Raw genomic sequence first — 14,776 nt, forward strand, 5'->3', positions numbered from 1 at the left:
TCGATCAAGATCAAAGCTTTTTACCTCCAAGTGGTGCAAAATGATGATGTGTTTCTGGATCCAAAATTCTTCAATCTTCCAAGATGATTTCCTTTCTTTCTTCTTCCTCTAAGAACACCAAAACACATAATAATGGCTCAAGAATGCTCTTAAAATGGATTAGGATTTGCAAGGGTCGATATGTGGGATGGATATTGATGAATGAAAGGGTATTGAGGCTATAAAGTTGTTTAAATAGTGCACAAACACTAAATATTAGGGTTGGTCCAGGCTACGTATGCCTAGCGTACGAGAAGTACGCTCAACGTACATGATGAAACACGTTTCCTCTAAAATACTACAAAGGACCAACTTGCAATCAAATTTACCTACCAAGAGCATAAATGGAAATACCTGAATATCAAGATGTTACGACAAATCTAATAGAAAAAATGGTTTAAAATAGAACGATGTAACCATGAAAATTAATAATATGGTGCAAGTAGTGAAGTACATTGTAGATATCACAAGTTACACCAACAACTAAATTAGCTCATTCATGACAAGGATAATGTGTAAGTGTAAGGATCCCCACATGTGATAGCACACGTAGCCTTTTATTCCTCCATACCCTTAGCTTAAGAGGGTTAGTTATATATAGTAGGCTTCAGATATACACCGATGCCATCAATATAATAGCCCGCAAGACCATAAAATCCAGCAAACGATTCTTTCTCCCATGGTACGTTGAAAGGTGTCCCTCTAACATTACCATAAGGTCCATGGGTTTGTTTGTTTGTGATGAATGTAAGTGAAGATATTATTGTATAACCAGCATAACTTCCCCTTGAGAGGCCAATTGTTCCATTGATAGCAATAATTTCCTCGTCGGGAGAAAATGTAACCTAAACCGAAAAGGAAAAATAAATAACTAATATAATAAAAATGACTATAGATTCAATGAGTCAAGTTTGCACCTCAGAGACTATGTCTCCACCGTTCCAGCCACCCGCCTTGGTAGAAGTTTTCTCTACACCCTTAAATTTGGTAGTAAACATGAGGGAGTATATGAGATCACCATGATCAATGGTTATCTTCTTCAGATGATGATTTCTCTCAAGTTGAAAGGACCACTTGTTTTGGGGACCTCCAGGAGATTTTGTTCCCCAAATTCCAACTCGTGCAATTTTGTCAGATGAAGTCGTGATGTAGACACCGATTGCATCAATATAGTAGCCTGCAAGGCCATAAAATCCACCAAAACTTCCTTTTACCCATGGTACAGTGAAAGGAGTATGTGTTTTTCGACCAAAAGGTCCATGAATCTTCTTGTTCGTAATAAAAGATAGTGACGAAATTATTGTGTAACCAGCATATTCCCCGGTCGATACCCCAACTGTTCCATCAATGCCAGTTATTTCCTCGTCATCTTCAAAAACAACCTGGACAAGCAAATGGTTATGTTTAACTATCACCAAGTTCAATAATATAAACACAGGAGCAAACAGTTATATTTGTGAAGAAGCTAGAAATTTACCTTAGAAACTCTATCGCCACCATTCCAACCACCAACCTTGTGTGAAGTGTACCGAACACCATTTGATTCAGTAGTAAACACAAGAGAGTATATTAGATCACCATGATCAATAGTTATGTACTTCAGTTTATGATCTTTTTCAAATAAGAAAGCCCACCGATTTTGGGGACCTTCATTAGATTTAGTTCCCCATAATCCAACCTGTGAAACTCCGAGAGAAGCCATACAAAACGGAACATACAAAATTATAGCTAGCATTATCCTCTTGAGTGGCATCTTTAGGTATTGTTCTTTTTCCATCATAACGTAACACAAGATCTGCCAATTAAACGTGCAATCAATTAAATTAAGAAAGCCCACGTATCGAATCACTATTATGTCACGCATGATTTATTTGGTTTGTTAAAGTTATTACATTCATATTATAAAGGTTAATGGATTGATGAGTCTGGATGTGTATTTGATTTTGATAGTTAATAATCAATCGTAAGAAACTGTCATAAAAAAGTATATTATTTGAATGTGTTTGGCACATTATCATTTTTTAAAATAAATTTATAACACAAATGACTTTAAATCACATTATTGAGTCATAGATGGTGGTATACATTAAAACAGAAAAGTTAGTTAAAATTTTCAGAGTGCTTCTCCAAGAAAAACTTAATTTTTTTTCGAGATGTGAAGAAAAACAAGTTACTTGTATTACAATAATATGTTTATAAATAACTTAAGATAAAATATATCATCTAATTTCAATAAAGAAGTTTATTAGTAAAATATTAACCCTAAAAATACAAGGTGAAAAATCTTTAGGATAATATAAATAAATAAAACAGATACACGTGAATAAATAATTTAGAAATTAAATATATTCCTATAATTTCCTTTTGCAACTCAAAATAACTACAGATTGTAACATTATACTATAATGACCCAACCAAGAATAACCAAAAACTTTTAATTAAGACATATTTGGCAATCTCCGATATGCCTTTGCACCCTTGAAATTACCAACCAAGGAATCAATCTTACACTCGAGCTCCTTTAAAACAATTCTTGTACTTGAAACTGCCCATTGATTCACTGGAACTTAAGCCTATACTTTTAATTACCAAGCAAGGAGTATATTCATCTACTTTGATCCCTTTTAAATTTTTATTTGGACCCTCTAATGATTACAGTTTTCTTCACTAAACAACTATAACAATTAAATAAGAATTACTTTTTATCAATAATTACTAAGTATTATTATACAATAATTTTATTTATTACCTATAATTATTAATAGAATTATTAATTAGTTATGAAATAGTGATAAAGATTTATTTATTTATTTATTATTATTTTTTTTAAATCATAAACCGTTTTCTATATAATAGTATTATACAATAAAAGTACGGATTGATTAAGTTCAAATCTATAAAATAAAATATATTAAATAAAACAGTTTTGTATATTCTTTGTATTATTTATATGCAAATAAATTAAAATAATTTATTTTTTTTCCATAGCGCGTTTATGAATAAAATTAGTAGTTAACAGATAGATAGACGAGTAAATTAAAATGGATTAAAAGGTTGGAAAATAAAGAATAAGTGGCTGAAAAAAATCTAGACGGTGAACATTCGGTCAAAAAGTAAAAATGATTTAAATTTTGAACATTAAGATGTGTTTGATGACCTTAAAAGTCATTTTTGTAAAACATTTTTTTAACTTTAGTTTTTGATGGAACAAAAACGAAAATTGTTTTAAAAAACTGTTTGCCTTATCATTTTAGACTTCTAAATGTAATTTATGTTTTTAATGGCTAAAAGTTGCAAAATAACAATATTTATTGACTTTTAAAAACCATTATTTTCTTATTGGCAAAAAGTTAGCTTCAAAAAGGATTTTTTTAATTACCAAACACCTTTTTGAATTTTTTTGACTTAAAAAAAAACAAAAATCAAGAAGTCATTTGAATTTTTTTGACTTAAAAAAAAAAAACAAAAATCAAGATTTTTTTAATTACCAAACACCTTCTAAAGCAAAAAGTCATTATCTAGTTATAAGGTATACATTGTTACATCTTCAATGAGTATGACAGGATAAATGTTTCCCCACACCGTTCCCCATCAACTCACATATTCTCTCTCTCTCTCTCTCTCTCTCTCTCTCTCTCTCTCTCTCTCTCTCTCTCTCTCTCTCTCTCTCTCTCTCTCTCTCTCTCTCTAATATATATATATATATATATATATATATATATATATATATATATATATATATATATATATATATATTCTTATAACAAATGTTATTATTTATAGCCATGATTCACATAAAATTTCGAACATGTAGAGTAAACACAGACTCAAACACCCACACATATGGAGGGTACAACAAACAATTGATGAGTATATATAGAATAAGATTAATACCCATGGAAACCATGGTTAAAAAATTAGAACAATATTGGTACTTCAAAAACAAAATCGTTATTCAATGGTTTAAAACAATTTTTAATTTACGAAATTAGAAGATTGATTCAAATTAATATGTAAAATGATTTAAGATACATGTTTTCAAATTACAAAGGCTAAAGGGAAAAATATTTGTATTATTTTTGTCCCATGCCATTTTGGCATTTTCATTATACACACAAAACACAAAACATCAAACTTTTAAATTACAATGGCTAAAGTGAACCATTATTAGTTTTCAAAAACATTTGCATTTTTTGTTACTTTACATATTATTGCAACATTTCCATATTACACACAACATACATTTACAAAGTTTTTTTTAATTTATTTTTTTAATATTGTTTATGTTTACATATATATACATACAATTGAAAACATATATATTGTCAAACACATACATACGAACACATACATACAGTCAAATATACAGATACAGAAAAATACTTTTTATATTTAAGTTTCAAGAGTAGTCCCGCATGTAATACGTTATTATAGTAGTTATAAAATATCTATTACAAAGTAATATTCTAATTGTTTGTTTGTAGATTTCATTGAGCTCCGGCAATTTTTTAGAACTCACAATTTTATATAAAAGAAATAAAAACAAATCTAAGTAAACGGCTTGATTTTTGCTTAATGTTTTAATAATTAAATTTTAATGCACTTTTAAATAAAATTTGTGATTACTATGTGTTTGTTAGTGATTTTTAGGATATCAAATTGAATGAGCATGAGAGTATACTCTACCATTTGGGACATAAGGCTGACCAAGAATGATATAATTTTTAAAAAGATTGGATTAAATCATACCAAGATTGCATATTCCATTATAAAATGTAACAAATATAGGATGAATAGAATGGAAAGTTGGACGGAATGGGGTTGCTCTCCATTTTCTCTTTTTTAGTTTAAAATGTTAGCAAAATGTTGTAGTGTTGTTTGCTTTTTCTCTCCGGTTTGCTTTGATGCTTCCTTGCTCAGCTATCTTTTGCTGTTTTGGGTTTTTTTCTATATAATTATTCACGGTTTCCAAAAGATAAGTTTATGGTTGGAAGTATTTTTGGAGAAGCGACATTATGAAAAAAAAAGAAAAATTATTCATTTATTAGGATAGGAAGATCAACTTTTTTATAATATACTCCTTCCGTCCTAAAATTATAATTTATCTTTCTTTTTTGGTTTGTCCCAAAATAATAATCCACTTCTAAAAATAAATAACATTTTTACCAAAATACCCCTCATTATTATTACTTAACCAACTAAGCATTTAATGGAACATTAAATGCACAATAAAGACAAAATTGTCATTTTATTATATAAAGTTAGTGGTAATTAATGTTTTTCTTAATCTGTGTTTTTTGTCTGTAGATAATAATATTGAGACGGAGGGAGTATATATATATATATATATATATATATATATATATATATATATATATATATATATATATATATATATATATATATATATATATATATATATATATATATATATATATATATATATATATATATATATACTGTAATTATAAAAGAAAAATAAAATTTAGGATTTTTAATTTTTTGGAATAAAATATAATACTCGTATACAATAATTTTTTTAAAGAAAATAAGAAACCAAGGGAAATGAAGTATGACTCTTCGTATGTTTTGTAACTTCCGGTTAGCTTTAAAAAACGGTATAAAAATAATAAATTTATTTTTTTCTCAAACCCAATATCAATTAAGCGTCACAAATACGAATTATGACAAATTAAAGTAATGATAATTATTTAACTATTATGTTTTATTAAATATTATTTGAAAAAGATAATTATTTAGAAGGGTCAGATTTATAAAATTAATGGTCTATACAGTAGCATCAGTTGTAAAACAGAAAAATAGGAAAACAAATCTTTTCAATCAGAACTTTAGGATTTATTACAAATTATTAATTAACAATGAAGAAATGTTGGAAAGGGAAACTTTTGAACAAGTGTAACTACAAATTTGTTTTGGAAACGACAAATTTATATATTAATAGTCACTCGATCATCAAGTAACTAAAATGACGGCAACAGTATAAAGCAAAAAAACTGATCTAGAAATGAGTAACATTGATAAATTAGTAGGACTACTAATCATCTCATATTTTAAAAACTTTGATAAATTATAGAACTACATATTTTTTAATGTTACATACTAAATATATGAGGGGTAAATCATATGCCAGCGCATGTAATCCCACATAAATTACTAAAAAAAAGTTTAAGTTTGATCTCAAACGTCAAAGAATCGAGTCCAGAGCACCCAAAACCGGCATACTAAACAATCTCAAATTAATCATACTAGTGGAACAAGAAGTTTATGTTTTATCTTCGAGAGAATGATAACAAAAATGGCTATAAGCGTATATAACAAAACGGAAATAAGCACAAATCTTAGAAAGAAATAATATATTGATCAGTTGACGTATAAGTACATTTATTTGATAGATTAAAAAATCATTATTGGTCAATAATACAAAAAAATGCTTGTTACACTATCATATCGATAATAAACAAAAACTGAAATAACATAACGAAGGCATAACTTTAATCATATATGCATCCATAAAAAATGCCGTTCAAAAGAAAAAATAAATGCACTCATAATAAAGATCTCACCTGTCAATCCGAGGAAGCTCTGAACCCAATTTTCCCTGCACTGGACACTGGTTGTTTACTTGTTGCAATTAATATCGCATGTTTTTCACATATACGTTATTTATCGGACACTTGTATAGGTCAAGGGAAGTCAACATGTAAATTATATCATCATAACAACCACATTTGGTGGTGTCGATGACCCATGTACATGTGAAACCAATAATTGATGTGTGAAACCAATAATTGATGGTATAGAAGACTAAGGAATTGGAGTGCCTCTCACTGTCCGTCACAATTTACGTGATATTTAGCGTCATTTTATTTTTCTTTCGCTTTCTTTTAATTTTCTACTTATTCTTTAAGATCCAACAACAATAACTTTTAACTTAACCTTATGTAAAAAAGTAAACTAGCACTACAAAAGCCATGGGAGAACGAGGAGACCAACAAGGTTGGAGCCAGGTTCGCCGAAGAAAGAACTATGGGAGAGACTTTGAAGTCAACGGGAAAGCTGTATCTTTCTACGTACAGAACTTCCCTCAAGATTGGGATGAAACTGCACTATGGCGGATGTTTAATAGATACGGGACTGTCGTTGATGTCTACATAGCAAAAAAACTGAACCGTCTCAAAAAGAACTTCGGTTTTGTTCGATTTATTCGGGTCCAAGATTGTGTCTCATTCGAAAAACGCCTCAATGAGATATACATCGGAACTCAGAAGATGGAAGCAAATGTTGCATGATACCAAAGGGCTGATAACGTGAACCGCACGAGGAACTATCAATATTCGCGAAGACTTCATCCAGAATCAGAACCAGTAAAGAACACTCGAAGACAAGGCAGGACGTTTGCCAAGGTGGTTAAGGGGACAATGCCAACCGCAAATAAGGAATTCGGTGAGTCAAGTAAAGCAGATGTTGGATCGACTCCTACGAGGAAAACAATAAAGATGGTTTCTAGCCCGGAGTCAAGAGATGCCATGCAGAACACCTTGGTGGGGGTAGTAGAAAACTTCCAAGACCTAATGAATGTGAAAGCTTTTCAGGAGGTAGAAGGATGCCCGTCAATGCAGCTGAGGTACTTGGGGGGTCTAAAGATGCTGCTCGAATTCGAGAACACAGCGGAAAATGACGAGTTCATGAACAATGGGAAGGAGATATGGAAGTCGTGGTTGAAAGAGGTCACTAACTGGGACGTGGAAGGAAATTTTAACGAAAGAATTGAATCAATAATCATTCAAGGGGTGCCCCAACATGCATGGTGTGAGGAAGCTTTCAACATCATTGCTAGATCGTGGGGGACTGTAGTAATCCTGGAAGAATGTAATACTGATTCTCCTAATCTGGCCTTTGGAAGGGTTGGAATCCTCACATCCCACCCTGGAATCATCAGCTCTTCCATCAAAATCATGGTGGACGGAAAACCTTATCAGATTAATGTCATGGAGGATATTTTTGGTGCAAATGACTTCTATCAAAGGATGTCTTGGTGGGACGAAGACAGTAAAAGTGAAAATGGCAGCCTCAACAGGGAAATTCCGATACACTTTGAAGCTAGTCTTCAGTTCCCGCGAATATCACCGGCGAAGTCTCAGCGTGCGCCGGAAGTATCTCCGGTGATGTCTGGGCAAGCGTGGAATCAAGATGGGGAAGTGGAAAGGTCGCACGGTTCGTCGGCCAAGGGAACTCCTCGATCCTCTAAACCCGTGGAGAATAGCATAGAAGTTGTATCGCCACTGCACCCGGGTGTAGGCCTCGTTTCATCCAGATCATGTGAATCGTTGGGCCGATACAAAGGTCTGGCCCAATCTCCCCCCATTAATAAAATCCCCCAGCCCAATTTTCTTTTGGACCTAAATAGAGCCCCCATCTCTTTCAAATCCATCTGAGCCCATTGTCCGTAACCAAGCAAGTAATGTCTCCTCCCCCATTCAGATACCCCAGACAGCTCATACCTCCGGCGACTCGTAGTTCGTGCAAGGAACTATGTTTCGGCCCCAGCAGCCTGAAAATTCGCAGACCCAGCCGGTTAAGTCGAATGCTACTTCAGTGGAGGTATTCAAGACCATCAATATCAGAGAATCGATTGGTTTTCAAGTAAGTAATCATTCTGACCAAATTAGGCAGATGATTAAAGCTCGTGGTGTGACTATCATTGAACAATGAATATCTTCTCCAATAATGTTCGTGGAATCGGGTGTCATGTAAAACAGAGCTGGCTCAGAGATTTTCGTATCAAAAACCGTTCTTTTTTTGTGGGATTACAGGAAACAAAATCCAAGGATATAAAAAATAACCTAGATAGACAAATCTGGGGCTCACTAAATTTCAAATGTGAGGTTATTGACCCTGAGGGGCTCTCTGGTGGAATCGCTTCCTTTTGGGATCCAACTCTATTCCAAGACACTGAATCAATTAAAGGGGAAGGCTTCCTTGCAATTAAAGGTGTGTGGCTGGGATTGAGGAAGAAGTGATGTTTTGTAAATGTGTATGCCCCTCAGGAGCCTCTAAGGAAAAGATCTTTGTGGAATAACCTGGTCGATCTAGTAAACTCAGATTTGGATGCTTGCTAGTTCATCTTTGGAGACTTTAATGTTGTCCGGTTCCCAGAGGAAAGGCTGGGTTCTGTGTTCTGTCAGCGCAGTGCCTATTATTTCAATGAGTTTATTCACACTCTAGGTTTATTAGAAATCAAAATGGGGGGGGGGGGGTGCAGATTCACGTATATGAACTCTTCTGGTGATAAGCACAGCAAGCTTGATAGATTTCTTGTTTCTATCAACTCCATCGAATCTTGGCCAAATCTAAATGTCACTGCCTTGCCTAGAGTGCATTCAGATCATTGTGCACTAATCTTAACTTCCTCTCAGTTTGACTTTGGTCCAACTCCATTCAGATTCTATAATTCTTGGCTTGAGGATCCTGATTTCGTGAAAATTTTAAGGATTGGTTGGTCAGTCAGTAATAGCTCAAGACACCAACTGTATTTATCCCCTCTCTCCCTGGTTGCTAATAAATTAAAAAACTTAAAGGAACATATCAATGATTGGAGAAAGGAGGTGTCTGGGAAATCGAGAAGGGAATTGGATGATCTTACAGCCCAAATAAACGGCATTGATCTCTTGGCTGAGAAGGGGCTAATTAATAATGATTTGCTTAAAAGTCGACAGAATGCTCATCAAAGAATCATTGAAATCGAATTTGGGCGTATTGAGGACCTAAAGCAAAAGTCTAGAGCCAAATGGGCTCTAGAAGGTGATGAGAATAGTGCATTTTTTCATGGGCTGATTAATAAGCACAAAAGATCTCAGCGAATAAATGGTATTAAAGAAAACGGTTTCTGGATCACGGATCCTGTAGACATCAAGGAGAGGGTTGTAAAGCACTTTGCCGATAGATTTGCGGAGCCTATTAAATTGCGCCCTAAATTCATCAATTGAAAATTCAAGAAACTGCCCCCCTGTGCTATTGAGTCCTTGGAAGATCCTTTCTCCCTCGATGAAATCAAATCAGCAATCTGGGCGTGTGGCTCGGACATGGCTCCTGAGCCTGATGAATTCTCTTTCGCTTTCCTAATGAAACACTGGGAGGAAATTGGGGGTGATTTCTACCTAGCAGTAAAGCATTTTGAAGCTACAGGGCTCATTGAAAAAGGATGTAACTCTTCTTTTATCACGCTTGCTCCAAAGGTCCAAGACCCGATCACGTTAAACGATTTCCGCCCTATCAGCCTAATTGGATGTTTATATAAAACAATTTCAAAGGTTCTAGCTGAGCGGTTGAAAAGGGTGATTCATCATGTGGTAAGCAAAGAACAAACAACTTTCATTAAAGATAGGAATATCCTCGATGGGCCCCTAATCCTAAATGAAATAATTAGCTCGTTAAAGAAGAACAAAAAGAAAGCGTTCACATTTAAAGTCGACTTTGAAAAAGCCTTTGATTGTATTAACTGGGCATTCCTGGATTCAATCATGCAACAAATGGATTTGGGGGATAAATGGAGATCATGGATTCAAGGATGTTTAGAATCAACAAGGGTCTCGGTTATTATTAATGGTGCAGCAACTAAAGAATTCGGTATGGAACGGGGTGTTAGGCAGGGGGATCCGCTGTCCCCATTTTTGTTCATCTTAGCTGCTGAAGGACTTCATGTAGCTCTAGAATCGGCGGAAGAAAAGGGCGTTTTTAATGGTACCCAGCTCCCCCATGGTGGTCCAACAATCTCGCACCTACAGTACGCTGATGACGTGATATTTTTGGGCTCATGGGCATTGGAAAACACGAAAAATCTGATCAGAATATTACGGTGCTATGAGCTATCTTCGGGGCTCAAGATCAATATGTCAAAGAGTAAAATATATGGGTTCGGTGTCCAAAACTGTGATTTGGAATTGGTGGCCCGTAGCATTAATTGCTCGATTGGTTCACTCCCTCTTATCTATTTAGGTCTCCCTGTTAATGTTTCGATGGCCCGGGAAACTCATTGGAAGCCCATCATCGAAAAATTCCAGCCAAAACTTTCTAGATGGAAAGCATCTACCTTGTCGTTTGGGGGTAGATTGACCCTATGCAAATCGGTCCTAAGTAGTCTTGGCTCATTTTATTTCTCATTATACAAGGCCCCTGCAAAGGAATTTAAAAGCCTGGAACGAATTCGGATGAAATTTTTCTGGGGTGGATGCATGGAAGCAAGAAAAATGGCCTGGGTTGCTTGGGACAAAATTCTTGCAGCCAAAGAAAGAGGGGGTCTCGGTGTTGGAAGCTTGAAAGCACAGAATCTTGCTCTCATAGGTAAATGGTGGTGGCGGTTCAGAAATCAGTCGGACAACATATGGGCCTTAGTAATTCAAGCCATTCATGGACCCGATGGTGGTGTGTCCTGCCCAAAGGCTACAAGAAGAAGGAGCAGCTGCTGGGGCTCAATAGCATGTCTGCCAGCAACTTTAGACAAGGATCAGGTGCCTTTCTTATCTTTCTTCCAGAATTCATTAAATATAGACAGTTCATACAAATGTTAGTTGGAATTGGAACCCGCTCGTGCCGGGTAAGGTAAACATTTTAGCCTGGAGGGTCTATCATGGTAGACTTCCGTGTATGGAGAACTTATGTAAGCTGGGTATCAGCTCTTCAGATTTGTGTCAAATGTGCCATGAAGCCTCAGAAACGATAGATCACATCTTTGTGGGCTGTCCGATCTAAAAGGAAGTCTAGGCGCAGGTGTGCAGTTGGTGGCGGTTAATGGGAAATTCTCCAAACAATTGTAGTGAGTTGTTTAATTGTATTGACTCGCTTGGAGGTCATCATAGGCTGAAAAGGATTCATGAGGCTATAATGTTGGTTTTCTTATGGGTAATCTGGAGATACAGGAACAACAAGGCTCATGGTCTGAACTCAAGCTCCTGTTCAAAATTGGCTTTGGCATTCGAGGTACAAACATATTCGCACCTTTGGATCAATGCGAGGAATCGGAAGGGACGGAAACTACGATGGCTCGAGTGGTGTTGCGACCCAATTTTGGAGTGCTACAGCAGGGTGTAGATAGTTTGTATTAGTTTCCAGTTTCCATTTCCATTTTCTCTCTCATTTTCTTTTCCTGTTTCATTACCAATTGTATCTTAGTTGATGCTGTTTTGTCTTTTCCGGGACAATTTGTACCTCCTAGCCCCTGGCTAGTTTTTAGTTTTAAATATTTGCCTGCCGTTCTAAATAAAAAATTAACTTTATTTTTACAAATAAAATATTACTATAATTTAAAATCTATAATTCAATAAATAAATAAAATTAATTAGAAAAATGATTAATAAACATAAATTAATAAAAATAAAAATATTTCATTATTTGGAAAAAAGTACATACTTGAAAAAAAAACACGAATTAAAATAATAAGATGGTGCACTAATACTAGAATAATAGTTGTTGTAAGAAAACTCAGCTACAGGGTGGTAGGAATCCCAAATCCCACCAAAATCAATGAAATAAGCCCTCAACATATCCTTGAGCGACTAAATAGTATGCTCATTATTATCATCTGTCTGAGGGAGAACTTAACTTCCGAATCATAGCTCTGAACTCAACTTCCTACACCACCAAGCAACTAATTCCATTAAAGTGCCGAGATACCTAAAATACCCTTGAAGTCAAACTTGGTCAAAGTCAAAGTCAATAGTCAAGGTCAAGAGTCCATGTTGATCCAAATCGTCGAGTTCCTTAAGTACTCAGAGAAACGGGGAAAACTCGAGACAATTTGTCGAGTTACCAGAACAACTCGTTGAGTTTCTACAGCATCAAGAAAGCGTGAAAAACCCGAACCAACTTGTCGAGTTAGCAAGGCAACTCGTCGAGTTTTCCTAGTCTTAACAAATTCAATCCTTTTTCCTTCCTCCTAAAGCTCAAGAGTGTAGATCTGGGGCCCATGAACTGATAATCCACTTAAAATTTCTAACTTTACTTCCATGCATAACACCAAGAGGCTAAAACACTCAAACGAGGCTTATTAAAGGACTTAGAATATGGAGGAGGGCGAAGGATTGATAAAGTTGGCAACTTTAAGTCCAAAGAGGCCATGAGATGTCCAGATCCTACTGACAATATACTTCCTTAGGGGAGGATCTAGGTAATAAAGGCCAAGGTATCGAATTTATACCTCAAAATGGTTGCTACAATAGAGAAGATGCCATATCTATAGCCTTCCTCTCAATCCAATCTATTCAAACTCCAAGCTCCTTCAAAAGATTGCCAAAAACTCACTCTCAAGGCTCACTCACACACAAAATGAGAGAGAATACATTAACTAGGGTTTTTTTTTCTGGACAAGGAGGCAATAAGGGAGGCCAACGGTGAGACTTAAATTCTTTAAATAGTGTGGAAAACCCTAAAAATTAGGGTTTTATATTGTTCTTTCAACTCGTCGAGTTGGGGCCTTCCAACTCGTCGATTAGATCTTGAAGAGTACGTAGCCATATTGGTTTCTACACGACGATTTGGAGCCTTCCAACTCATCGAGTACTAAAATGAAAAAGCAATAAATCCTTAAAATTTCATACTTAGGAATTGAGATGTTACAACTCTCCCCTACTTGAACTAGGCTTTGTCCTCGATGGTTGCAGCAGTGAACAAATCTGGATAATGCACCCACATCTCAGCCTCCGTCTCCCAAGTCCATTCGGACCCTATCGATGCTGCCACTGTACCTTTATCAGAGGTATCTCCTTGTTGCGTAGGAACTTTACCCTCATTTCCAGAGTAGCCACCGGCCTCTCAACATAGTTCAAATTGTCATCAACCTGAATGTCATCTAATGATACCATGACATCCTCATCCAATATGCACTTTCGCAACTGCAAAACGTGGAAAGTACTATGAATCTGACTGAGCTCGTCCGGAAGATCCAATCTATCCGCTACCTTGCTAACCATGGCAATAATGCGAAATGGCCCAATAAATCGGGGACCTAACTTTCCCTTCTTCCTGAAATGGATCATACCCTTCCAGGGTGAGACCTTTAGCAACACCATGTCACTGACTTGAAACTCCAACTCAGATCGACGCTGGTTGGCGTAACTCTTTTGTCGATCTGCTGAATCATCTCGGTAGTCTGCGATCGCTATCTGATCTATTGAATCATCTCAATAGTCTACAGAACCACCTCGTTCCGAACCATGACCGGTATGCAACCACGCCCCAATAGATTGGGGTACGACACCGCCACCCATACAACAATTCAAAAATCAGAGCACCAATGTTGGAATGAAAGTTGTTTTTGTAGGAGAACTTTTTAATAGGTAGGTAGGATTTCCATCTCCCACCATATTCAATAACGCATACCCGCAACATATCATCGAGGGTCTGAATGGTCTAATCACTCTGGACATCGGCCTACGGATGATAAGCAATGCTGAAATGTTGTCTCGTGCCCAGTTCCTCATGGAACGTCTACCTGAAACGGGAGGTAAACTGAATATCATGTTCTGAAACAATAGAGACCGGAACCCGATAGCGAGAAAGGATCTAGTGGATGTACACATTGGCCAAACTTTCGGTCGAAGAACTCTCCCGAATTTCTAGAAAATTGGCGCTCTTGGTTAATTGATCAACGATGACCCATATAACATCAAAACCCTTTTCCATTCTCGGAAACTTATTGATAAAATCAATGGTGATCTGCTCC

General features: G+C 35.6%; 2 protein-coding genes across 2 annotated transcripts; one reads left to right on the forward strand and one right to left on the reverse strand.

Moving 5' to 3' along the window:
* Window positions 1-435: 435 nt before the first annotated feature.
* On the reverse strand, window positions 436-6,776 carry LOC145012903 (mannose/glucose-specific lectin-like). Its single transcript, XM_078971696.1, has 4 exons — window positions 6,624-6,776; window positions 1,517-1,834; window positions 957-1,421; window positions 436-884 (listed from the first exon to the last, which is right to left on the reverse strand). Exons 2-4 carry the CDS (start codon window positions 1,817-1,819, stop codon window positions 627-629), a joined length of 1,026 nt encoding a protein of 341 aa, XP_078827822.1. The 5' UTR covers window positions 1,820-1,834; window positions 6,624-6,776; the 3' UTR covers window positions 436-626.
* A 2,556-nt stretch (window positions 6,777-9,332) lies between these two features.
* Window positions 9,333-10,046, forward strand: LOC145010122 (uncharacterized). The gene has a single exon (XM_078968703.1). It carries the CDS (start codon window positions 9,333-9,335, stop codon window positions 10,044-10,046), a length of 714 nt encoding a protein of 237 aa, XP_078824829.1.
* Window positions 10,047-14,776: the final 4,730 nt, after the last annotated feature.

The sequence above is a fragment of the Lactuca saligna genome, chromosome 8 (assembly GCF_052625555.1).
Source record: "Lactuca saligna cultivar CGN05327 chromosome 8, ASM5262555v1, whole genome shotgun sequence".
NCBI classification, from domain to species: Eukaryota; Viridiplantae; Streptophyta; class Magnoliopsida; order Asterales; family Asteraceae; genus Lactuca; species Lactuca saligna.